The sequence below is a fragment of the Aquarana catesbeiana genome, linkage group LG04 (genome assembly GCF_042186555.1).
Source record: "Aquarana catesbeiana isolate 2022-GZ linkage group LG04, ASM4218655v1, whole genome shotgun sequence".
NCBI lineage: Eukaryota > Metazoa > Chordata > Amphibia > Anura > Ranidae > Aquarana > Aquarana catesbeiana.
This window is the reverse complement of record NC_133327.1, coordinates 14567987-14595823: the sequence shown is the minus strand read 5'-3', so window position 1 is coordinate 14595823 and position 27837 is coordinate 14567987. Positions and strand designations below refer to the sequence as shown.

The 27837-nt window shown below is 45.0% G+C and overlaps 1 protein-coding gene across 1 annotated transcript in view; it reads left to right on the top strand.

The window, feature by feature from the left end:
* Positions 1-13701, top strand: part of PNOC (prepronociceptin) — a 159071-nt gene extending 145370 nt beyond the window's left edge. Inside the window, exon 3 of the mRNA XM_073624859.1 lies at positions 12725-13701. Coding sequence (XP_073480960.1) covers positions 12725-13309 — 585 coding nt within the window. The 3' untranslated portion in view covers positions 13310-13701. The remainder of the gene's footprint in view (positions 1-12724) is intronic.
* The last annotated feature ends 14136 nt before the right edge of the window (positions 13702-27837 follow it).

Sequence of the window (27837 nt, the reverse complement as noted above, 5' to 3'; positions counted from 1 at the left end):
AACGTAGACAAAACATAGCCAGAGTTCAGTAACCGGAATGAATAGTCAGCCAAGCCAGAAGTCAGGGATCAATGCAGTGGAACAGCAAGCAGGATGTGGAGCCAGAAGGGATGTCAGCAAAGCCAGTCTTAAACAGGATCGCAGGAGAACATTTCTGTGATGTTGACCAAGGCGAAGGAAGAGCCCCTTTGGACTGGACGGCTTAAGCAGGCAGGACTGACAAGCAAGATATAATCAACAGCTGAGTAACTGTGGAGAATGATGGAAGCTGGCAATTAGCCAACAGCTGAGCTGCCAGCTCAGAGAAGGAAGGGCTGAGCCCAGCCCTGACACTGTCCAACTTGTCATCACTGCACCGAGATGCATTTCTCTGCTCTTTGCCACATCACTGACATGTATTACCTCACTCTCTACACTTTCCCCAGCATGCATTATGGCACTCTCCGCAAATTCACCAACACACATTACCCATCTCTCCACAACTTCACCAACAAGAACTACCTCACTCTCCACAACTTCACCAACATGGACTACACCACTCTCCACAACTTCACCAACATGGACTACACCACTCTCTACAACTTCACCTACATGGACTACACCACTCTCTACAACTTCACCTACATGGACTACACCACTCTCCACAACTTCACCAACATGTACTACACCATTCTCCACAACTTCACTAACATGGACTACACCACTCTACACAACTTCACCTACATGTACTACACCACTCTCCACAAGTTCACCAACATGTACTACACCATTCTCCACAACTTCACCAACATGGACTACACCGCTCTCTACAACTTCACCTACATGTACTACACCACTCTCCACAACTTCACCAACATGTACTACACCATTCTCCACAACTTCACTAACATGGACTACACCACTATCCACAACTTCACCTACATGGACTACACCACTCTCCACAACTTCACCAACATGGACTACACCACTCTCCACAACTTCACCAACATGGACTACATCACTCTCCACAACTTCACCAACATGGACTACACCACTCTCCACAACTTCACCAACATGGACTACACCACTCTCCACAACTTCACCAACATGGACTACAACACTCTCTACAACTTCGCTAACAAGCACTACCCGACTCTCCACAGCTTCACCAAGATGGACTACACCACTTTCTACAACTTCACCAACATGGACTACACCACTCTCCACAACTTCACCAACATGAACTACCCCACAATCCACAACTTCACCAACATGGACTACACCACTCTCCACAACTTCACCAACATAGACAAAAAGGGTTGACAACGCTCAAGAACTGAGCTGGAATTGATAGGTAATGGCTGCAATGAACCACATGTATACTCAAAAAGGTTGCTGGTGATTTATTCCAAAGATTAAAACAGTACAAATTTGAGTATACATGTGGGTCATTGCAGCCATTACCTATCAATTCCAACTCAGTTCCTGAGCGCTGTCAACCCTTTTTGTCTTCAGCATTGCAGCATCTGATCCTTTGCCATTAGACAGCAGCAGGGTTCAGCCGAACATATATTATATTATGTGGTTTATCCTGTGATTAGCGCCTGGGACTCAACCAACATGGACTACACCACTATCCACAACTTCAGCAACATAAACTACACCATTCTCCACAACATCAGCAGAATACATTATGCCATTCTCCACAAATTCACCAACGCACATTACCCAGCTCTCCACAACTTCACCAACATGGACCACACCACTCTCTACAACTTCACTAACAAGCACTACCCAACTCTCCACAGCTTCACCAACATGGACTACACCACTTTCTACAACTTCACCAACATGGACTACATCACTCTCTACAACTTCACCAACATGAACTACCCCACAATACACAACTTCAGCAACATGGACTACACCACTCTCCACAACTTCACCAACATAGACAAAAAGGGTTGACAACGCTCAAGAACTGTGCTGAAATTGATAGATAATGGCTGCAATCAACCACGTGTACATGGGCATCCGCAGGTAGGGGCAAGGGGGGTCAAGTGCCCCTCCTGGAATCAGGAATCTGATCTTAAATTCAGCACAGTTGCGTCGCTATCGGGGTGCGGCCAGCCTGCCCCCGGGTGCCACCTGCCAGTGGGGTGACACCATCAAGTTGCTGTCAAGCCCACCCATCAGTGTAATCTGACTTCGGGCTTTTTTCCCTGCTCAGTCCAGCAGAGAACTCGGCGGTGCTGTGACAGGAGAAAGGCGAGCTGCGGGCTATCAGAGGTTTCCCCCGCTTGCCTCCTTTCTCCTGTCAGGGAGAAAGCTTCCTGCCCGCTCCGTTCCTTCCCTATTGGCCATAACTGAGAACCAATCAAACGAGACTTTGAGAGGAGAGCATCATGGGACATGTAATCCCAAAGATTGGCGGCCCCATTTTTCACAGGGAGGAGGCTACAGCTCGATCAAGAGAGAGATTGAGAGACTGCAGCCTGGAAAAAAGCTGAGGGAGAGAGTGCTACAGGGCAAAGAACGAGGAGTGTGCTGGGCGGGAGCCAGAGAGAGAGCCATGCTGCCCAGCGCCACCAGAGAGAGAGCCACGCTGCCCAGCGCCACCAGAAAGCTATGCTGTCCAGCACCACCAGGGTACAGACATGCTACACTACTGACCAGCGTCGCCCCCGGGGAACCCAGAGTGAGCGATCGTCCAGCTGGAGGAATCACTGCTGTCGTTTCGCTGGGTCTAGTAAAAGGGCCTGCTGGCCATTATCCATTACTTATCCTAGGGACTGTACTACATCTGCAGTCTCTGACCATGATAATGTGATAATGACTTTGTCGAAAAGGGGCAGTGCATGGGTGACCCTAAAATTATGCCCCCCCCTGAAAAAAGTTCTGCGGACGCCCATGCACGTGTATACTCAAAAAGGTTGCTGGTGATTTATTCCAAAGATTAAAACAGTACAAATTTGAATATACATGTGGTTCATTGCAGCCATTACCTGTCAATCCCAGTTCAGTTCCTGAGCGCTATCAATCTTTTTTGTCTTCAGCATTGCAGCATCTAATCCTTTGCCATTAGACAGCAGCAGGGTTCATCTGAATATATATTACATTATGTGGTTTATCCTGTGATTAGCACCTGGGACTCAACCAACATGGACTACACCCCTATCCACAACTTCAGCAACATGGACTACACCACTCTCCACAACATCACCAGCATACATTATGCCATTCTCCACAAATTCATCAACACACATTACCCAGCTCTCCACAGCTTCACCAACAAGCACTACCTCGCTCTCCACAACCTTACTATCATGGACTACACCAGTATCCACAACTTCACCAACAAGCGCTACCTCACTCTCCACAACTTCATCAAAATGGACTACACCACTATCCACAACTTCACCAACATGCACTACTCCACTCTGCACAACTTCACCAACATGCATTATATCACTCTCCACAAATTCACCAACACACATTACCCAGCTCTCCACAACTTCAGCAACAAGCACTGTTTCACTCTCCACAACTTAAGCAACAAGCACTGTTTTACTCTCTACAATGTCACTAACATGCACTACCTCTCTCTCCACAACTTCACCAACAAGCACTACCTCACTCTCCACAACTTCACCAACATGGACTACACCACGCTCTACAACTTCATTATTATGGGCTACACCACGCTCTACAATTTCACCAACGTAGCCTACACCACTTTCCACAACTTCACCAACAAGCACTACCTCGCTTTGAACAACTTCACCGACATGGACTACACCACTCTCCACAACTTGGCTAACAAACACTACCTTGTTCTCCACAACTTCACCAACATGGACTACACCACTCTCCACAACTTCATCAGCATGCGTTATGCCACTCTCACAAATTCACCAACACACATTACCCAGCTCTCCACAACTTCACCAACAACCACTACTTTAGTCTCCACAATGTCACTAATGCAGCGTACACACGGGCGGATTTTCCGACCGGAGTGGCCCGACGGACCGAATCCGGCGGACAATCCGACCGTGTGTGGGCTGCATCAGACCTCCGATGGACTTTAGATTTGAAACCTGCTTCAAATCTTTACGTTGTAACTCCGCCGGACTCAGTTCCTAACGGAAAGCCTGTTCGTCTGTATGCTGGTCCAACAGACCAGATACGACGCAAGGGCAGGGTACTATATCTCGCGCTCGCTGCAATAGGAAAAACAAATCTTCCTATTGCGGCGAGCGCGAGGCGACAATGTCCCTTAGGTCTGGTGTGGATTTTAAGGGGAACCCCATACCAAAAATCCATACCAGACCCCTATCCAAGCACGCAGCCCGGCCAGTCAGGAAAGGGGGTGGAGACGAGCGGGCCCCCCCAAAGCACCTTGTCCCCATGTTGATGAGGATAAGGCCTCTTCCTGACAACCCTGGCCGTTGGTTGTCGGGGTCTGCGGGCGGAGGGCTTATCGGAATCCGGGAGCCCCCTTTAATAAGGGGGCCCCCAGATCCTGGACCCCACCCTATGTGAATGAGTATGGGTTACATCGTACCCCTACCCATTCACTTAGGGAAAAAAGTGTCAATAAAGAAAACACACTACACAGGTCGGAAGAAGACCCCCCGAAGTCGGAAGAAGACCCCCGGAGCTGTCTAATAAATTACTTAAAAAACCTGTGTAGTGTGTTTTTTTTATTGACACTTTTTCCCTAGGTGAATGGGTAGGGGTACGATGTACCCCATACTCATACACATAGGGTGGGGGGCCGGGATCTGGGGGCCCCCTTAATAAAGGGGGCTCCGGATTCCCATAAGCCCTCCTTCCGCAGACCCCAACAAGCAACAGTCAGGGTTGTCGGGAAGAGGCCTTTGTCCTCATCAACATGGGGACAAGATGCTTTGGGGTGGGGGGGGCGCAGGGTGCCCCCCTCCCCCAAAGCACCCACCCCCCATGTTGAGGGCATGCGGCCTGGTACAGTTAAGGAGGGGGGGCACTCACTCGTCCCCACCCCCTTTCCTGACCTGCCCGCCTGCGTGCTCGGATAAGGGTCTGGTATGGATTTTGGGGGGACCCCCACGCCGTGTTTTCTGCGTAGGGGGTTCCCCTTAAAATCCATACCAGACCTAGGGGCCTGGTATGCCCTGCGACGGGGCTCGCAAGGCGTCAATCTCGCCGATAAAAGCGGCGAGAATGACTTCCTTTTCTAGTTCCGTCGTACCCAAGTCACATTCAAAATGAACGGACTTGTTTGTGTGTGGGCAAGTCCGTTCATTTGGAAAGTCTGCCGTAACTCCATTGGGAACTAGGTCCGCCGGAAAGTCCGGTCGTGTGTAGGCAAGTTCGTCCGTAGTCCAGTCATGTGTAGGCAAGTCCGTTCGTAAAAAAAGTCTGTCGGAAGTCTGTCAGAAAGTCCCGAGGGAAAGTGCCCGTGTGTACGCTGCATAACATGCACTACCTCTCTCTCCACAACTTCGCCAACATGGACTACACAACTCTCCACAACTTCACCAACATGCACTACCTCTCTCTCCACAACTTCACTAAATTGGACTACACCAATCTCTACAACATCACCAACAAGCACTACCTCACTTTCCACAACTTCCCCAATATGGACTACACTCTCAACAACTTTAACGAGCATGCACTACCTCACTCTCCACAACTTCACCGACATGCACCACCCCACTCTCCACAACCTCCCCAGCATGCATTATGCCACTCTCCACAAATTCACCAACACACATTATCCAGCTCTCCACAGCTTCACCCACAAGCACTACCTCACTCTACACAACTTCACCAACATGACAACCAGCTGCCTTACTCTGTAGTATTCCTTTTTTTTATTTTATTTTGTTTCCTATTTTTTTTTTTACCAAGTTCAATTTATTCCATAATATTAATATTCCACTTTTCAGTCCTTGCTGTGATGAATGCCAAAACGATAAAGCAAATGATAAATGGGAAAAGCTGTGTGACAGCCCAGAATAGTATTTTTGCCCATTTAGTCTGGTAAGTACGTACAGCTGTTGGCCTTGGAAAATTTTTTACCATTTTTAACCACTTTAGGGAGAAAATGACGAGGCTTTTAAATGCATTTTAGCCCTGGGAACACAATCATCAAGTAAATAAACAATCATTTTAGATGTAGAAAATGTTTTGCCTCCGTAATGTGTTTTGCTAGCCGACGTCTGGGTTATGGATAAGCGTTAAAGAAGATGTAAAGCCAGTCACTAGAGTTTCATAAAGTCATATAAAAAGCCATTCTCAATCTCCAACTTTTGTCCTCAGTGACCCCGTCATGAGAATCCTTGTTCAGGTAGGTGACAACTCTTTGTACCTGTCTCCTAATTTTGCTTCCGTGTTGTCTCCCTGAACTACGGGCTTCACCCACAAGCACTACCTCACTCTCCACATCTTCACCAACATGAAATACACCACTCTCCACAACTTCACCAACATGCACTACCTCACTCTCTGCAACTTCAACGACAAGCACTACCTCGCTTTCCACAACTTCTCCAACATGGACTACACCACTCTCCACAACTTCACCAACAAGCACTACCTCACTCTCCACAACTTCACCCATATGGACTACACCACTCTCCACAACTTCACCAGCATAGACTACACCACTTTTCACAACGTCACCAACTTGGACTACACCACTCTCCACAACTTCCCCAGCATGCAGTATGCCACTCTCCACAATTTCACCAACACACATTACCCATTTTTCCACAACTTCACCAATAAGCACTGCTTTACTCTCCACAACATCACTAACATGCACTACCTCTCTCAGCACAACTTCACCAACATGGACTACCTCTCTCTCCACAACTTCACCAACATGCACTACCTCTCTCTCCACAACTTCACCAACAAGCACTACCTCGCTCTCTGCAACTTCACCAACAAGCACTACCTCGCTTTCCACAACTTCCCTAACATGGACTACACCACTCTCCACAACTTCACCAACAAGCACTACCTCACTCCACAACTTCACCCATATGGACTACACCACTCTCCACAACTTCACCAACATGGACTGCAAAAATAAAACACAAAAAAAGCAGCGCTCTATGGGTACATGTCAGATATGTAAGACAAAGTGTATATGTATAAAAGCCACTGCACCTAGGATTAGATACAAATTGTTTTTATTGTACTTCAGCGCTTCCCAAGCAGTATACACAAAACTGTGGACACTGGTGCAAAAATTCAATGAAAAGGATAAAAAGCATATAGCTGTATATAGATAAAATGATATAAAAAATGATACCACGTTAGAAGGATCTTGATAAGGAGGGGTTAACTGCTCCCGGGAGGTTTAGCCAGTTGTTAGTGGACCACGGTCATCCTGGGATGTGTGGAAGGCGTTCTGATGCTGGTCAGAGGGAGTGAGAAGGTGAAACCTCTTCCTGCTGACCCGCAATCAGACACTACAGATCTGAACGGGAGCGGGGGGAGTAAGCGCCGATCGTGGTGATGTAATGCCCTCGCCTAGGTGATCCACCTGAACAGCGTCAGGCTGTGGGAAGCGTGGTGTGTTGGTCGCCACTGGAGAGCGAGGCTGGGAACGCCGGATGTAACCGAGGAGACCGGCATGCGCTGTGACGTCAGTGCTACTCCGGAACCCGGGACCCTGTGAACACTGGTGGACCGCAAGCTAAGAAGTTGCCGTAGCTGACATGTTTTGCACGCCTGCGCTTTGTCAAAAAGCCGATATGGATTACCCCACGCTTCACAACATCACCAACTTTGACTACACCACTCTCCACAACTTCACCAGCATGCAGTACGCCACTCTCTACAAATTCACCAACACACATTACCCAGCTCTCCACAACTTCTCCAATAAGCACTGCTTTACTCTCCACAACATCACTAATATGCACTACCTCTCTCTCCACAACTTCACCAATATGGACTACACCACTCTCTACAACTTCACCAACATGCACTACCTCTCACTCCACAACTTCACCAACATGCACTACCTCTCGCTCCACAACTTCACCAACATGCACTACCTCTCGCTCCACAACCTTACCAACATGCACTACCTCTCTCTCCACAACTTCACCAACATGCACTACACCACTATCCACAATTTCATCAACATGGACTACACCACTATCCACAACTTCACCAACATGCACTACCTCTCGCTCCACAACTTCACCAACATGCACTACCTCTCGCTCCACAACTTCACCAACATGCACTAACTCTCAATCCACAACTTCACCAACATGCGCTACCTCTCTCTCCAAAACTTCACCAACATGCACTACACCACTATCCACAATTTCATCAACATGGACTACACCACTATCCAAAACTTCACCAACATGCACTACCTCTCTCCACAAATTCACCAACATGTATTACTTCTCTCCCCACAAGTTCACCAACATGCACTACACAACTCTCCACAACTTCCCCAACATGGACTACACCACAATCTACAACTTCACCAGCATGGATTACACCACTATCCACAACTTCACCAAGATGGACTACACCACTCTCTACAACTTCACCAACATGAACTACACCATTCTCCACAACTTCACCAACATGGACCACACCACGCTCTACAACTTCACCAACAGGAACTACACCACTCTCTACAACTTCAAAAACATGGATTCCACCACTATCCACAATTTCAGCAAAATGGACTACCCCACTCTCCATAACTTCACCAACATGCATTACCCCACTCTCCACAACTTCACCAACATGCACTACACCACCCTCTACAATTTCACCAACATGGACTACCCCACTCTGAACACTTCCTCAATGACCAGCACTGCTCTGACATAGTCTTCCTTAACTCTCATCTACTGCACTGATGCCCCGGTATTCATAAGTTTCAGCAAATGCATAATGTTGGCTTGTCTGACTTTGAAATTGAGAAGTAAAACCCTCCACTAGACTTTTGTGCTGAGCTTCTGCTTTGAAAACAGCTTTTGTGGCATGTTTCCTATCCAGCTCCAAGCGTGCGTCTTTTTCAATAAGCACTGATAATTGCTACTTTGCAGTACATGGAGAAGGATAATTGACAAGTGAAAGGTGTTGTTACTGTATGAATACTTGTTATCTTTAATCAGTCTAGATAATTGATCCTTTCCTACTGTCTGACAAACACAGAGAGGAATGTTGGAACAGTTGCCCTGGCAGATTGTCTGTCTAAATAACAGAGCGCTGAGACGGCTCCACGATGTGCTTTTTGACATTAAACTGCTTAATTTCTTCCTCTTACTTTTACATTATAATGACAGTGATTGCAATGTTGCTCTTTTTTTACATCTTAATGACAGTTAAATGGGTCGAGCAAGAAGCGCGGACCATCGCACAAGTTAATGCCATACTGACCCTGTGAACATCTTGACTGTACGAAAAAAATACCTTTTCTCGGCAAGGTCCACGCAGTAAATGGATTAATGGTCCATTGTTATTCTGGTGTTTCAGTGAGTAATCCTGCTTCTGATACAAAGTTCAGACAAAGCAATTTTCAGTATGTAGAGGTTACCACAGAACAGAGTCTTCCAAAAGTACGCTCTGTGTACCCTGGGGGTAATCATCCTCAATCTGGGCGACATGCCAAGAAACTTGACGTCTAACATGGTGAAGGGATTGGGTCTACAAACGAGTACAGTTCTGCTTCGTGATTGAAATCACTTCTCTGCTTCCTCTAAACAGCTTCTGCTTTTATTAGAATACCTTATGTATGACAATTGTTTACTGGGTATCAATACTCTTCAACTCAAGAGAGGTGTCCATTCCCCCCACTCAGGTCTCAAATTACATTCAGCTCTCTGCTATATGATGAGCAGTGTGTAACATCAGATCCCACCCCTTGCCTTCCGGAGCTAAGAAATGCTGTGTAAATTCTATACTTTTAGTGGCTGTAGAGGAGAGGGGGCTACAGATAAACTGGTACTACTCATTTAGAAGGATTTGTTTCATCTCTGTGTATTGCCTGAGGTCACTTCACTGGGCACATGTAAGAATTTAAAACTACTTTTAACTAAAATATCTTCCCAGAAGAAATCTACCCTCTAAGCCAGGGTTTCTCAACTAGGGTTCCTCCAGAGGTTGCTAGGGGTTCCTTGAGCATTGACCAATTTCTGACTCTCAGATAAGTTCCCACTGACACCATTGATCTATTTAGCTATCTGTAAGGGGGTAATTTTTCCCAATGGCCACAAGTGTGTGGGGCATTCTTCTCACTGACCAACACACCTATGTATCATGAGTTGTAGATACAGTAATTTTGTAGAGGAGAAAGTTCAGCAGATAAACAGGTACAACTTATGTAGGAGGATTTGTTTTATCTCCGTATATCACCTGAGGCCAGTCACTTCACTGGGCACATGATAACTACTTTACCTAAAGCATCTTAAATACACCTCCCCAGAAGAAATTATCCTCTAAGCCAGGGTCTCTCAACCAGGGTCCCATGAATCTCTAGGGTTTCCTCCAGAGGTTGCTAGGGGTTCCCTGAACAATAGGCAATTCCTGACTCTCAGATAAGTTCCCAGTGACACCATTCGTCTTTTTAGTTATCTGTAAGATAATTCTTCCCCATGACAAGTGTGGGGAGCATTCTTCTCACTGACCATCACACTAATGAATCATGAGTTGTAGATATAGTATTTTTTTAGCAGGGGTTCCCTGAGACCAGAAAGTTATATTAAGGGTTCCTCTCTGTTGAAAAGGTTGAGAAAGGCTGAAGCAAAAGAAAAAAAGATGGTGAGATTGGGTTTTCGTGAAATTGAGGGTTTTTGGGTTTGGTGAAATTTCGCCAACTGAAGCTTGATTAACATCTTTTCTGGGATGAGAAATTAAAGTTGAACTCCAGGCATTTCGACCCTTGTTCCCATCTCCCCGCCACCCCAAAAGACCCCCAATGTGGTTTTTATTAAAAAAAACATTATTCAGTCCTCTACTTGGTCTGGTGACATCACGGCAGCTTCTTCTTCTTCCCCTGGTGGCGGCAGGGGAGCTGGACACATTCTTCCAAGACTGAGCGGGGCTCAGGTGATAGTGTGTGAGCGCCGCTCAATCCTGAAATACTGTGAGCCCAGCCTGCATGATGTCATGCCCAACTGAGGAGGAAGTAGGTGACAGCACTGGAGTGTGAAGAAATTAAGTAGCAATTGCCATTATTTTTTTACAAGGTATGTACAGTACGGATCAACATTTTATTTTTGTTACATATTATTGAAGTTCTACATTAAATAGAACCTTTCCTCAATAAGATGCCTCTCTTGTGCCATTCACTTAAAATCCATTGCCCAGCACAATGTAAAACAATCAAAGAAAGCTTTTGTTGCAGTTCTTACCTTCTAGACAGTATTGCCCCCACAGACTTAAGCTGGCCATAAACGGCTCAATCTCAGCTGGTTCCAATCATGTATGGGCAGGCTGAATGTACCCAAGTAACTTAGGTACATCCAGCCTGTTGGAATTTACAAGCAATTATTGCTAGCAGCTGTGATCATGAAGAAACTTGAAGAGGCTGAATTGTCTCCCTACCAGTAATCAGGAAATGGGAGCTGTGACAAACCCAAACAGGCTTTTGGAGGGGACTGCAGGATGGCCTCTTGCCTACTGACTATGGGCCCTGGCTTTTAAGGGAGCACTACTCTTGCCTGGGGGACCCTTGGAGTGGTCTTGCTTTGGATTCAAGTCCATGTCTCCCCAAAACACACAGACTCTGGGAACTGGAGGATCGAGGTACATATTTGCGCAAACCAGAATTGATCGCTTTAGACTGTGAGACTCAGAGCAGATGGTCTGCTATAGTCTGTTTATTAATGTGTTATGTGTTTATTAAGTATGTCTCTCCCATTGTGTACCTTCTAGGTGTGCATTCCCATTGTTAATTGAGCTAATTGGTTACATGGCCTCAACTGAATTCATGCAGCCAAGCCTCCAAAGCAGCCTTTCTCAACCTTTTCAACACAGAGGAACCCTTGAAATAGCTTTCTGGTCTCAGGGAACCCCTGCTAAAAATGACTATATCTACAACTTATGATACATTAGTGTGATGGTCAGTGGGAAGAATGCTCCTTACACTTGTGGTCATTGGGCATAATTACCCCATTACAGATAGCTAAAAAGATCATTGATGTCAGTGGGAACTTATCTGAGAGGCAAAAATTGCTCATGACTCAAAAAACCCCTAGCAACCTCTGGAGGACCCCTAGAGTTCCATGAAACCCTGGTTGAGAAACCCTGCTCTAAAGTCTAACCCTAAAGTTTCCCCTTTATTAAAGACCACATGACCAGAACCTGGACCACAGGAAACCAAAGCCACATTTCTACAGGATAGGTAAGTGTTTTGGCACTTTTTTATTTTTTTATCCACCTCCTCACAAATTGATAACATGTGGCTATGTTAAAATTTGAGTATAGGCCTTCCAAAAAATAAGCTCTGTTGTATCTGAGGGTGCATGGCTTTGGTCAAGGGCAGAGCTGTATCTCATTGAAACAAGCAAATAGGCTCAAAGTGTTTCCACAGCTGTGATTTATAGTGACTAAAACCAGACAATTTTTCAAGAGAAGGTATATGTGTGGGGATTTACACTTTCTCATGAAGGACCCCTTTTAAATGTATATAAAAAAAATGCAAAACCAACAATCAATAAGCCAATGCCCTGCCCACATCTATATAACTCTTTTGTTTTTTCATCAACAGCTCTGCATCGTGGAGTGTGAAGGAAAAATCTACTCCAGTTCCATGTGGGGCGTATGCAAAACAGTCCTCATAAAGTCCTCGATACAGCTCAGCATGGACAGTTTTGAGGAAGACTTCAAACCTTTCCAGGACAGCCAGTTCCCCACCAATTTTAAGCATCTGAATGACCTCACCAAAATGGTTGACTTGAGTAAGATCAAGGATGAAAAGAGATTGTCCAAAATTAGTAATTTGATCCGCGAGCAAGAAGAAGACACCAGCATCGGAGGTGGAGAAACTGCGCTCGGGATGACCACTGGACCCGACGAATTCGGAGACTTGCAAAATCCATCGAATGCCATGTCTAAACGCTTTGGGGGGTTCGTCAAGGGAAAATACAGCTATAGGAAATTCATGGGCCCATCGAAAGACCTTCAGAAGCGCTACGGTGGCTTCATAGGTGTTCGAAAATCAGCCAGGAAATGGAACAACCAGAAAAGGTTTAGTGAGTTTCTGCGGCAGTACTTGGGGATGACCACACGTTCGGCTGAATATGACAGTTTTACTAATGATATGAACGAACTGGATGAGCAAAATGAGATCTGAGACTTGTCGAATGATGCACATAGTTGATTTAGAACTACGAAGGCACAAAGTCAACCTCCACCTTAGAGTATAATTTAAGAAGCCCTCACCAATGTCATTGGTATTTTGGAACCATGCCTAGTGGATGTACGCAGTACAGCTCGAATCATTATCTTAAAATAGATGACATCTTGGTGAATATTTGGCAAAACTGGGAAGTAAAGAAGGGTGGTATTAAGAAGTAAAAAAAAAAATTAAATCTGCTGTTTTAATGTATGATCCAATACCCTTTTCCTTATATTTTGTAAATATATGACACGTATGCTACATGCAATAGGGTTTGACATTGTCATTTGAAATCTGAGTTGCAATTTCAACTGGCCTATAGTAATTAAACATTTACTTGATATTTATATTGGTTTTATCAGAGGAGCAGGTGTCCATCATCTTTACCTGAGGTATACCTAAACCAATTTTTTTTTTTAGAATTGAGTGAAAATCTCCAACGGGGACACAGACAGCAATAAATCGCCAACAGGGGTTCTAAAACCTCCCCACTGTACTAAATAGAAGTGTTTATTATTGATGTCTGTGGCCCTTCTTGGAGATGACCTTTCATTGGCACAGGAATCTCCCCATGGGCACCACAGAGACCAGTAAAACTTGGCAGAGCTTCAATTCTTTCCCTAATCTATCCAAACTCAAACAATGTTTTGCCTTGAGATACACTTAAAGAAGACTTATCATATTAAAATATTCATCAGTCAATTTGATGCACCTTATATAATATTCTCTGTTTGCCAAGAATGGTTATTTTGATAGCTACTGGATTGTTTGGACTGGTTAGGCCTATGGTGTCCATTTTAGAGCAGTCTTTCTTCTAAAATCCACCAACTATCCTAGTAGATGCACTTCCTGCATATGATGTTGTATTACGAGCCACTCTCCAGTCCTCCCCTAAGGGACATTTTCCTATTCACAGCAGTGGCCAATAGATGGGCAAATGCCTTGTAGGAATAACTAGTAACAGGGCCGGTGCTAGACTATTTTGCGCCCTAGGCAAGACCAGTTCCTTGCACCCCCCCCAAAAAAAAACAGGGACACCAGCAACCATGGCCAGTGGGTTGTCAGCTTCTGGGGCAAGCCAAATAATTTGCGCTTCCTAACACGTGGACTTTTGGGCTCCATGCACACTAGCAGCTCCAAAACCGCTAGAACACACGCTGTATAAAAAAACGCTAATATTAGTCTTTTTGCTGCTGTTTTTGCAGTATTTAGGAACATTTTTAAAAAAGTTTTTTAGGAGCACTAGCATTAATAAGGAGCGGCGGCCGCCGGTGTCCCTAACAACCAGCTGGTTGTCAAGGAGTGGACCAGCAAGTGGGCCGCTACGTCCTTAACAAAGGATGAGTCATCGGCTGACAGCTGAATTAAATGAAACAATTGCCAGTAATGAAAATTTCAGAAAAAAACAGAGTGGGGGTCCCAGGCATGTGGCCTGGAGGGGGGAAGATGCTCGCTCGTCTTCCCCCTTTCCTGGCCTGCCAGGTTGCATGCTCAGGTAAGGGTCTGATATGGATCTTGGAGGGGACCTCAACGCCGTTTTTTTATTTTTTATTTTGGCATGGGGGTTCCCATCAAAATACATACTAGACCTGAAGGGCCTGGTATGGATTGGGGGGGACCCCCACGCATTTTTTTTTTCCTGAAGTTTTCATTACATTCAGCTGTCAGCGGGCTGGCAGCAGTGGGCTGGGGTATCGGACCCAGCACACTCGGGACGGCGCACCCGGGGAGACCACACTGGCTGACCCCTCCCCTACTGGCCCGTGGTTTGCCCTAGTCTTCCCAAGCCACTTCTTCAGCTCTATTGAATGTCAGGAAAATATCCCTCTTGGAACTCCATTAGAACTGAAGAAGGGTCTTGGAAATGCTACGAAACATATTCAAAATTACAGAACAAGTCCAGCTGAATGTGACTAACAACTACCAACTATACTATGACCTGGATAAATGAGAACCTTCGTAGATAGGTAGGAATGACATTTCAAAATGGAGATAACATACCTAACACAACACCAAGTCTCAGGCCAGTGGAAGGAGCTGTGAAATAAACAGTTATTGACCAATAAAATATATTCACGACTTCATAACTTACATCAATGTGAGAAAAAAACATATCTACAAAGTGACAGGTCTTCTTTGCAGTCTTGTAAAAACTGTGATTTTTTTTGTACTGGGTGCATATGGGATGGTTACAGGTCTTACTGACTTCTGTACATCTAGTTCTCCATCCAAACTGGAGTTCCAAGCTTCATTTTCCACCCAAGCTGGGGTTAAGCCTTGTACACACTATTGGAAAACTGGACAAAAGTATCCATATTTGGAACAATTGTTCAATTTTCTGTTTGTTAGTGCACTGCTTTCGAGAGCCGATATGGACTGTTTCTGAAGGGACATGTCCGTAGCTACGTACGTAGGAAGATGTCCTCTGTCGTTCAAGAATTTTCGTACCATTTTATTCATTTTATTTTTCAACATGGGGCGAGGACACGGAAAAATGTGATTGCTCGTTTGTCTGATTTTTTAGTAGTGTGTACTAGACATAAGCTGGGGTTCCAAGCTTCATTCAGTCAACTACAGTATCTCACAAAAGTGAGTACACCCCTCACATTTTTTGTAAATATTTTATTCTATCTTTTCATGTGACAACACTGAAGAAATGACAGTTTGCTACAATGTAAAGTAGTGAGTGTACAGCTTGTATATTGCCCCGTACACACGATCGGACATTGATCGGACATTCCGACAACAAAATCCAAGGATTTTTTCAGACGGATGTTGGCTCAAACTTGTCTTGCATACACACGGTCACACAAATCTTGTCTGAAATTCCGAACGTCAAGAACGCGGTGACGTACAACACTTACGACGAGCCGAGAAAAATGAAGTTCAATAGCCAGCGCGGCTCTTCTGCTTGATTCTGAGCATGCATGGCACTTTTTGTGTGTCGGAATTGTGTACACACGATCTGAATTTACGCGAACGGATTTTGTTGTCGGAAAATTTGAGAACAAGATCTCAAATTTTGTGCGACGGAAATTCTGATGGAAACTGTCCGATGGAGCCTACACACAATCGGAATTCCTAACAAAAAGCTCTGATCGCACATTTTATGTCGGAAAGTCCGACTGTGTGTACGCGGCATAACAGTGTAAATTGGCTGTCCCCTCAAAATAACTCAAACACACAGCCATTAAGGTCTAAACCGCTGGCAACAAAAGTGAGTACACCCCTAAGTGAAAATGTCCAAATTGGGCCCAAAGTGTCAATATTTTGTGTGGCCACCATTATTTTCCAGCACTGCCTTAACCTTCTTGGGCATGGAGTTCACCAGAGCTTCACAGGTTACCACTAAAGTCCTCTTCTACTCCTCCATGATGACATCACGGAGCTGGTGGATGTTAGAGACCTTGTGCTCCTCCACCTTCCCTTTGAGGATGCCCCACAGACGCTCAATAGGGTTTAGGTCTGAAGACGTGCTTGATCAGTCCATCACCTTTACCCTCAGATTCTTTAGCAAGGCAGTGGTCGTCTTAGAGGTGGGTTTGGGGTCGTTATCACGTTGGAATACTGCCCTGCAGACAAGTCTCCGAAGGGAGGGGATCATGCTCTGCTTCAGTATGTCACAGTACATGTTGGCATTCATGGTTCCCTCAATGAACTGTGGCTCCCCAGTGCCGGCAGCACTCATGCAGCCCCAGACCATGACACTCCCACCACCATGCTTGACTGTAGGCAAGACACACTTGTCTTTGTACTCCTCACCTGGTTGCCACCACACACACTTCACACCATCTGAACCAAATACGTTTATCTTGGTCTCATCAGACCACAGGACATGGTTCCAGTAATCCATGTCCTTAGTCTGCTTGTCTTCAGCAAACTGTTTGCGGGCTTTCTTGTGCATCACCTTTAGAAGAGGCTTCCTTCTGGGACGACAGCCATGCAGACCAATTTGATGCAGTGTGCGGCGTATGGTCTGAGCACTGACAGGCTGACCCCCCCACCCCTTCAACCTCTGCAGCAATGCTGGCAGCACTCATATGTCTATTTCCCAAAGACAACCTCTGGATATGATGCTGAGCACATGCACTCAACTTCTTTGGTCGGCCATGGCGAGGCCTGTTCTGAGTGGAACCTGTCCTGTTAAACTGTTGTATGGTCTTGGCCACCATGCTGCAGCTCAGTTTCGGGGCCTTGGCAATCTTCTTATAGCCTAGGCCATCTTTATGTAGAGCAACAATTCTTTTTTTCAGATCCTCAGAGAGTTCTTTGCCATGAGGTGCCATGTTGAACTTCCAGTGACCAGTATGAGAGAGTGAGAGCGATAACACCAAATTTAACACACCTGCTCCCCATTCACACCTGAGACCTTGTAACACTAACAAATCACATGACACCGGGGAGGGAAAATGGCTAATTGGGCCCAATTTAGACATTTTTCACTTAAGGGTTGTACTCACTTTTTGTTGCCAGAGGTTTAGACATTAATGGCTGCGTGTTGAGTTATTTTGAGGGGACAGCAAATTTACACTGTTATACAAGCTGTACACTCACTACTTTACATTGTAGCAAAGTGTCATTTCTTCAGTGTTGTCACATGAAAAGATAGAATAAAATATTTACAAAAATTTGAGGCGTGTACTCACTTTTGTGAGATACTGTATGTTGTTTTATACAGCCACAGTTCCCGAGTTTTCTATCCCTGGCCCTCCACAGCTCTGATGGGCCTGTAGGGTAGCTATGATCATACATACACCTATTTCATTCACAACACATATTAAAGCTCTATGAAATTGAAAAACCTTTAGTCCAGACATGTGTTTGTTTACAAAAACTATGGTTAGCACCGTCTGAAATCTGTCTTTAAATTCTGATCAATTGCACAGCAGATTTATCAATATGATACTGTGGGTATCTGAATTGTGAGCCAATCACACTGTATTGCAATGCACTATGCTATAAACCTGACATGGTTTCAGGCACTGGGTAGGTGTTTCAGCAGCCCACTGGAAGGGTTGATATCAGAGGTATTTGATGCCCTTTTAGGGTTCTCCATGGAGTTCAGCTCTCCTACACTAAAAAACAACGAGAAGGTCAGTAACACAGAAATCAGCAATCCATAGCATCGATATAAAAACAGTTAGGAAGTACTGGCGCCCGCCTAACTGGATACAAATTGAATGGATTGTTTAGAGTCCTCTGGTAGTGCAGAGGATATCAGGAGAGGAGAGCTAGACAGAGGAAAGAGCAGAGCGGTCCAGCAGTGCAGAGTATTTTAGGAGAGAAGAGTTAGAGAAAGGAGTAGAGTCCTCCAGCAGTGCAGATTATTTTTGGAGAGGAGAGTTTAGATAGGAGAGGAAGAGTCCTCCAAGTGTGCAGAGCATTTCAGGAGAGGAGAGTTAGAGGCAGGAGAAGAGTCCTCCAGCAGTGCAGAGTATTTCAGGAGAGGAGAGTTAGATAGAGGAAGGAGCAGAGTCCTCAAGGAGAGCAGAGTATTTCAGGAGAGGAGAGTTAGATGGGGGAAGGAGCAGAGTCCTCCAGCAGTGCAGATTATTTTAGGAGAGGAGAGTTTAGATAGGAGAAGAAGAGTCCTCCAAATGTGCAGAGTATTTCAGGAGATGAGAGTTAGATAGAGGAAGAAGCAGAGTCCTCCAGCAGAGCAGAGTATTTCAGGAGAGGAGAGTTAGATAGAGGAAGAAGCAGAGTCCTCCAGCAGTACAGAGTATTTGAGGAGAGGAGAGTTGGGTAGAGAAAGGAGCAGAGTCCTCCAGCAGAGCAGAGTATTTCAGGAGAGGAGCGTTAGATAGAGGAAGGAGCAGAGTCCCCCAGCAGAGCAGAGTATTTCAGGAGAGGAGAGTTAGAAGGAGCAGAGTCCTCCAGCAGAGCACAAAGTATTTTAGGAGAGGAGAGTTGGATAGCGGAAGGAGCAGAGTCCTCCAGCAGAGCAGAGTATTTCAGGAAAGGAGTGTTAGATAGAGGAAGGAGCAGAGTCCTCCAGCAAAGCACAAAGTATTTTAGGAGAGGAGAGTTGGATAGCGGAAGGAGTAGAGTCCACCAGCAGTGCAGAGTATTTCAGGAGATGAGAGTAGATAGCGGAAGGAGCAGAGTCCTCCAGCAGTGCAGAGTATTTCAGGAGATGAGAGTTAGATAGCGGAAGGAGTAGAGACCACCAGCAGAGCAGAGTATTTCAGGAGAGGAGCATTAGATAGAGGAAGGAGCAGAGTCCTCCAGCAGAGCAGAGTATTTCAGGAGAGGAGAGTTAGATAGAGGAAGGAGCAGAGTCCTCCAGCAGAGCAGAGTATTTCAGGAGAGGAGAGTTAGAAGGAGCAGAGTCCTCCAGCAGAGCACAAAGTATTTTAGGAGAGGAGAGTTGGATAGCGGAAGGAGCAGAGTCCTCCAGCAGAGCAGAGTATTTCAGGAGATGAGCGTTAGATAGCAGAAGGAGTAGAGTCCACTAGCAGTGCAGAGTATTTCAGGAGATGAGAGTAGATAGCGGAAGGAGCAGAGTCCTCCAGCAGAGCAGAGTATTTCAGGAGATGAGAGTCGGATAGCGGAAGAAGCACAATCCTCCAGCAGCACAGAGTATTTCAGGAGAGTTAGACAGAGGAAGAAAAAGAATCCTGTCCAGAGCAGCTGCATTTTTTAGGTGAGTGGTTTGGGGTAGTAAAATTGCAGCGTAACTACCTGCTTTTACCCCCCCCCCCCCCCACACACACACACACCCCCAGTGGCCTGGCTGAACTAGCCTTTATTAAAAATCTGGAGACTCCAGGCGAAAGCCGACAAGTTCTCAGGTATGCAAATTATAGTTTTCGAACGATCGAAGCACCATTGTACATCGATTGTTTGATCCGACTCTAATGTGTGAGGGATGGGTGTAAGTTTGGGAATCAAATGCTAACAAATCTCTGAGCTCGGTACTCTTGTGGGTAAAACAATTTATCTTTTCTACAATCTTCTGACTTGAAGGCCGTGAACATTGTATGATATTACTTCTCACATCTCTGAGTTATTTTTCTTTCTATTTTTCCTCGCTATATTAAAAAAAAGGCAGACTGAATCCAAAAAAAAAAATTTAAAAAATAAAATCGCATTTATTTTGCCCGCTGTTCATCAGTTTGGAGGGAGAAATCCTCATTCCGTCTCGAAAATGAAAACAAATGAATTGCGGCTTTCCTCTAACCTAGCTGGAGGCCAACACTACGCCTCAGGACCTAATAGAAGATTCTTCCTTCCCGGAAAATTGCTTTGCACAGTACAGCAGTCTGCTGAGGCTCGGAGGGAGATGGCAAGCACCACGGGAAGGCAGATGATACAAGGAAAACAAAGTCATTCGGTAGTTATGTCCCGTGCGCCTCCTTGAATCAGAGGCCTTCATCAAAGCTATTCATCACTGCGGAACTATACACCACCCAATGTCCGACACGAAAAACACAGACCCTTCCTCCAGTCCAGACAAAGGTCGAAAGCTAAGAGTGGGTGGACATGCACACTATTTGCCTTTCTGTGCCATTAACAGTATTGAAAGAGACCATGTCCCAGATTCAGTCCACGGCAAACCTGTACAGACATCCCACAGACAGTCCTCAGCAGTCTTATACACTCAGTACTACGGTCCACAGCGGTCCTAAACAGTATACTCAGTATCACAGTCCACTAGTCCTATGCATTCCTCACCACTGTCCGTAGCAGTCTTAAACACCAAGTACCACAGTCCAATAGTCTTTTACACCAGGTACCACAGTCCACTAGTTTTATACGCCAAGTACCACAGTCCAATAGTCTCTTACACCAAGTACCACAGTCCAATAGTCTCTTACACCAAGTACCACAGTCCAATAGTCTCTTACACCAAGTACCACAGTCCAATAGTCTTTTACACCAGGTACCACAGTCCACTAGTTTTATACGCCAAGTACCACAGTCCAATAGTCTTTTACACCAAGGACCACAGTCCAATAGTCTTTTACACCAAGTACCACAGTCCAATAGTCATTTACACTAAGTACCACAGTCCACTGGTCTTATACACCAAGTACCATAGTCCACTAGTTTTATACGCCAAGTACCACAGTCCAATAGTCTTTTACACCAAGTACCACAGTCCACTAGTCTTATACATCAAGTACCATAGTCCACTAGTTTTATACGCCAAGTACCACAGTCCAATAGTCTTTTACACCAAGTACCACAGTCCACTAGTTTTATACGCCAAGTACTACAGTCCACAGTCCAATAGTCTTTTACAGCAAGTACTACAGTCCAATAGTCTTTTACACCAAGGACCACAGTCCAATAGTCTTTTACACCAAGTACCACAGTCCAATAGTCTTTTACACCAAGTACCACAGTCCAATAGTCTTTTACACCAAGTACCACAGTCCAATAGTCTTTTACACCAAGTACCACAGTCCAATAGTCTTATACACCAAGGACCACAGTCTAATAGTCTTATACACTCAGTACCACAGTCCGCTAGTCTTATACACCAAGTACCACAGTCCACTAGTCTTATACACCAAGTACCACTGTCCACTAGCCTTATACACCAAGTACTTCAGTCCACTAGTCTTATACATCAAGTGCCACAATCCACTAGTCTTATACACCAAATACTACAGTTCACAGTAGTCTTATATACTCAGTACCACAGTCCGCAGCAGTCTTATATATTCAGTACCACAGTCCACAGCAGTCCTATACACTCCATACCACAGTCCACAGCAGCCTTATATACTCTGTGCCACAGTCCACAGCAGCTTTATACACTAAGTACCACAGTCCGCAGCAGTCTTATATATTCAGTACCACAGTCCACAGCATTCTTATATATTCAGTACCACAGTCCACATCAGCCTTATACACTCAGTACAACAGTCCATAGCAGTCTTATACACTCAGTACCACAGTCCACAGCTGTCTTATACACTCAGTACCACAGTCCACAGCAGTCTTATATACTCAGTACCACAGTCCACAGCAGTCTTATATACTCAGTACCACAGTCCATGGCAGCCTTATACACTCAGTACCACAGTACAGAATTGTGAAACAAATGGCAGGAGGCCAGGCACTGCCCTGGGGCACATGTACTAAAGCAAAAATGCATTTTTTATGCCGTCTGGTGGGAAGCACCAATTTTTGAATGCTGTAAGTGAAATATTAAAAATGTCCCGTATGGATTTTAAGCGGGAATCCCAATCAAAAAAAGCATGAGGTCCCCCAAAACTTCACACCAGACCCTTATCCGGTATTGCAGTCGGACAGGCCGGGAAAAGGGGAAACCAACACGCACAACAAGACATTCCAGGAGGACAGGGAACAAAGATTTGCTCCAGTGACATCTTTCTGCAAAGTCTCTCTACGTCAGGAGCAAGTGATGCAGAGTTCAGGGGTCAGGAGTAAGTGATAGAGAATTAATGAGTCAGGTGTAAGTGATGGAGAGAGTTCAGGGGTCAGGAGCAAGTGATGTAGAGTTCAGAAGTTAGAAGTAAGTGACACAGAATTAATGGGTCAGGTGTAAGTGATGGAGAGAGTTCAGGGGTCAGGAGTAAGTGATAGAGAAGATTCAGGGGAGGAGTAAGTGATGTAGAGGTCAGGAGTAAGTGACGCAGAGTTCAGAAGTTAGGAGTAAGTGACACAGAGGTCAGAGGTCAGGAGTAAGTGACGCAGAGTTCAGAGATCAGGAGTAAGTGACACAGAGGTCAGGAGTAAGTGACACAGAGTTCAGGGGTCAGGAGTAAATGAGTGCAGAGGTCAAGAGCAAGTGGCACAGGATTAATGGATCAGGTGTAAGTGATGGAGAGAGTTCAGGGTCAGGAATAAGTGACAGAGTGCAAAGGTCAGGAGTAAGTGACACAGAGTTCAGGGGTCAGCAGTAACTGAAACAGAGTTCAGGGGTCAGAAGTAAGTGATAGAGAAGATTCAAGGAGAGGAGTAAGTGATGTGGAGTTCAGAGGTCATGATTAAGTGACACAGAGTTCAGAGGGCAGGAGTAAATGACACAGAGTTCAGAGGTCAGGAGTAAGTGATGCAGAGTTCAGAGGTCAGGAGTAAGTGATGCAGAGTTCAGAAGTTAGGAGTAAGTGATGCAGAGTTCAGGGGTCAGGAGTAAGTGATGCAGAGTTCAGAAGTTAGGAGTAAGTGATGCAGAGTTCAGGGGTCAGGAGTAAGTGACACAGAGTCCAGAGATCAGGAGTAAGCGACGCAGAGTTCAGAAGTTAGGAGTAAGTGACACAGAGTTCAGAGGTCAGGACTAAGTGACGCAGAGTTCAGAGGTCAGGACTAAGTGACGCAGTGTTCAGAAGTTAGGAGTAAGTGACACAGAGTTCAGAGATCAGGAGTAAGTGACACAGAGTTCAGAGATCAGGAGTAAGTGACACGGTGTTCAGAGATCAGGAGTAAGTGACACGGTGTTCAGAGATCAGGAGTAAGTGACGCAGAGTTCAGAGATCAGGAGTAAGTGACACGGAGTTCAGGAGTAAGTGATACAGAGTTCAGAGATCAGGAATAAGTGACACGGAGTTCAGGAGTAAGTGATACAGAGTTCAGAGATCAGGAATAAGTGACACGGAGTTCAGGAGTAAGTGATACAGAGTTCAGAGGTCAGGAGTAAGTGACACAGAGTTCAGAAGTTATGCCCCGTACACACGGTCGGATTTTCCGATGGAAAATTTCCGATCGGAGCGTGTTGTCGGAAATTCCGACCGTGTGTGGGCTCCATCGGACATTTTCCATCGGATTTTCCGACACACAAAGTTTGAGAGCAGGATATAAAATTTTCCGACAACAAAATCCGTTGTCGGAAATTCCGATCGTGTGTACACAAATCCGACGGACAAAGTGCCACGCATTGCTCAGAATAAATTAAGAGATGAAAGCTATTGGCCACTGCCCCGTTTATAGTCCCGACGTACGTGTTTTACGTCACCGCGTTTTAGTCCCGACGTACGTGTTTTACGTCACACTTTGTGTGACCGTGTGTATGCAAGACAAGTTTGAGCCAACATCCGTCGGAAAAAATCCATGGATTTTGTTGTCAGAATGTCCGAACAAAGTCCGACCGTGTGTACGGGGCATTAGGAGTAAGTCACGCAGGGTGCAGATGTCAGGAGCAAGTGGCACAGGATTAATGGGTCAGGTGTAAGTAATGGAGAGAGTTAAGGGTCAGGAGTAAGTGACATAGAGCGCAAAGGTCAGGAGTAAGTGGCATAGAGTGCAAAGGTCAGGAATAAGTGATACAAAGTTCAGGGGTCAGGAGTAACTGAAACAGAGTTCAGGGGTCAGGAGTAAGTGACACAGAGTTCAGGGGTCAGGATTAAGTGACACAGAGTTCAAGGGTCAGAAGTAAGTGACGCAGAATTAATGGGTCAGGTTTAAGTGATGGAGAGAGTTCAGTGGTCAGGAATGAGTGACATAGACTGCAAACATCAGTAGTAAGTGATAGAGAGGGTTCAGGGGTCAGGAGTAAGTGATGTTGAGTTCTGGGGACAGGAGTAAGTGACACAGAGCTCAGGGATCAGGAGTAAGTAATGCAGAGGGTTCAGGGGTCAGGAGTAAGTGATGCTGAGTTCAGAGGTGCCCTGGGTGACCGGCACTGGCACACCCCTGCCGGGTAAAACTGTGAGTCAAGTGCCAGCATTGTGCTCCAGGACTTAGCCTCATTTTTTACCCGGGGCAACCACCCCTGCCCACACTACGCCAGTGACCCTGTATAAAATACAGATTTTATGTATTTATTACAAAAATAAAGATGTAAACTGTTGGCAAAAAATCAAACCGAAAAAATGTAAAGGTAAGACATAAAACTGACCCAAAACCTTACTAGTCTCCTTTAAGCTACTTCTTCATTTCCATTGCACCTAGCTTGTCTATGCATCTGTTAAAAAGTTTAAAGTCAAATGCACATCCTTGTCGTGAAATTTTTCCTGCTTATCAGCAAGCAGTGTTTCTTTTATTCGGCAAAGTAACATACAGCCCAAAAAAAAAAACAAAAAAAAACGCGTTTCGACCAATAAGGTGTTAGTCATGGCAAAAAGCGATCAATCCCTTACCTCCTCTCCTGGAGTCCCCTGCTGGCGCTGTTCACTTCTCCTTCCCTGCAGGTGCCCCCTTAACAAGCCGTGTGCTGAGGGGTCACCCGTGTGGGCGTGCTTCCGAGCCAGGCTGTGTGCATCCATAGACACATACGGCGCAGCTTGGCCACATCTCCGTTCTCTACTCACAGGATAAGACTGACAGCCAATGGCTCCCACTTCTCTTAGAACCTCCTGTTGCTGAAGCGTCTATGAAGACGGGCACAGCACTGGATGGGTGGAGGAGTCAGGTAAGTGTTTAGAGAGGTGGGGGGGGGATTGTAATTTTTTTTTACCTTAATGCAGAGAATGCATTAACCACTTGCCGACCAGGCCTTTTCTGAAACTTGTTGTTTACAAGTTTAAATTAGAACTTTTTTTCTAGAAAATCATTTAGAACCCCCAAACATTATATTTATATATTTTTTAGCAGAGACCCTAGAGAATAAAATGGCGATCGTTGCAATATTTTATGTCACATGGTATTTGCACAGTGGTCTTTCAAACACAATTTTTTTGGAAAAAATACACTTTAATGAATTAAAAAAAAAAAAAAAACACAATAGTTACCCCATTTTTTTTGTTTAATGCAAAAGATAATTTTATGTCAAGTAAATAGATACCTAACATGTCATGGTATAAAATTGCACACGCTTGTGGAATGGCGACAAACTACGGTACTTTAAAATCATTATAGGTAACGCTTTAAAAATGTTTACAGGTTACCCTTTAGAGTTACAGAACACCATTTACATATGTGGGCATCACTTACATGTGCATTTGCTTCTGCTCACGAGCACGGAGGAAGGGGGGGAGCGCTTAAAATTTTTATTTTTTCTTATTTATTTTACTTTTTATTTTTATACGGTCCCTTTTTATTTATTATTTTTTTTTTTTTTTTAATCACTTTTATTCCTATTACAAGGAATGTAAACAGCCCTTGTAATAGAAATAAGGATGACAGGTCCTCTTTATTGAAAGATCTGGGGTCAAAAAGGCTCCAGATGTCTCATTTACCTTTAAAAGCAAAAGAGTAAAAAAAAAATTGGCCTTTAGACTTTAAAAAAAAAAAAAATATTTGTTTGGCCCGAAAGTGAGGTCAGACATAGCTCCGGTCTTCCAAGGGCATAGAGACGAGTGGCGGCCATCTTGGCCTCACTCGCCTTTAGGCCCAGCAAACAGTAGGGTTGCCACCTTTTCTTCAAGTCAAACCCGAACACTTTAGGGGCACACAGCAATTTTTTTTTTATATTATAAACTATACATATATTTTGCTATTAAATAACATTACTAATCATATGAAGTTAATAACAAGAGTCTCCATTTGCATCAGGGTCCACAGAGTTCCCCTTATACATCTGAATCCACAGAGTTTCCCTTTTACATCTGAATTTGCAAATTTCCCTTTCACTGTAAGGGGAGACTCTGTAGATTCTGATGCAAGGGAGAACTCTGGGGACTCTGACATAAGGGATGCTCTGGGAACCCTGATTTAAGGGGGAACACTGAGAACTCTGATGTATGGAGAGGACTCTGATGTAAGGGGGAACACTGCAACCTCTGGTGTAAAGGGGGACTCTGATGTAAGGGGTGCTCTGACAACCCTGAATTACCTTAGTTTGCTCACTCAGAGGCAGGAAAGAGAAGAAGGGAAACTTCAGTCACAGACCGGGATGGATGGTGAGCTCACTCACCCCTTGGCAATCAGCACCTCTAATCCAGGTGTATCTGGAAGCCATAGCCCGGTCTGAATAATGTGTCCGGGTTTCAGGCAGTCTGAAACCTGGACGCACGATTCCAAACCCGAACTGTCCGGGTGAATCCCGGACAGGTGGCAACCCTAGCAAACAGCCGCATCACTCCCGAGCTTTACCGATGGGTCTGGTAAGCCCAGGAATGACCAGGAAGCGGCGGGAGGGGTTATTCCGTGGCGAATGCACCCACGGGACCACTTATATCTGACGCAGAACCGGCCATAGTAAAAAATGATACCATAGTTATGGCAGCTAGCTGCTGTCATAATACTGGTATTAAATGTCAAAGTAATGACATATTTTTACTATGGGCTGGTCTTCAACATTTTCAATTTATAACCACTTTAAAGAACATAGTATTTAAAAGGCATTAAAAAAAAAAATGTTTAATTAATTGTTTAAGGCAAAAATACCTTTTTCAGCATAATTTGGACAGGAAATTAACGAAAGACCTAGAATCTAGAAAAGATATCATTCAAGCTTGTTAAGGTAGAAAAGAAACCCAGCTTTTAAAATTTCCCGCTTTAAGAATAATATCTACAGGAAAAAGCTTTACAAAGTGTCCCGTTACCCAATTCCTGGCATTGCACACATGGTATACGTAGAATGATGAAAGAATGGAGGCACTGCTCAAGATTATGTCACCAACCTTAGA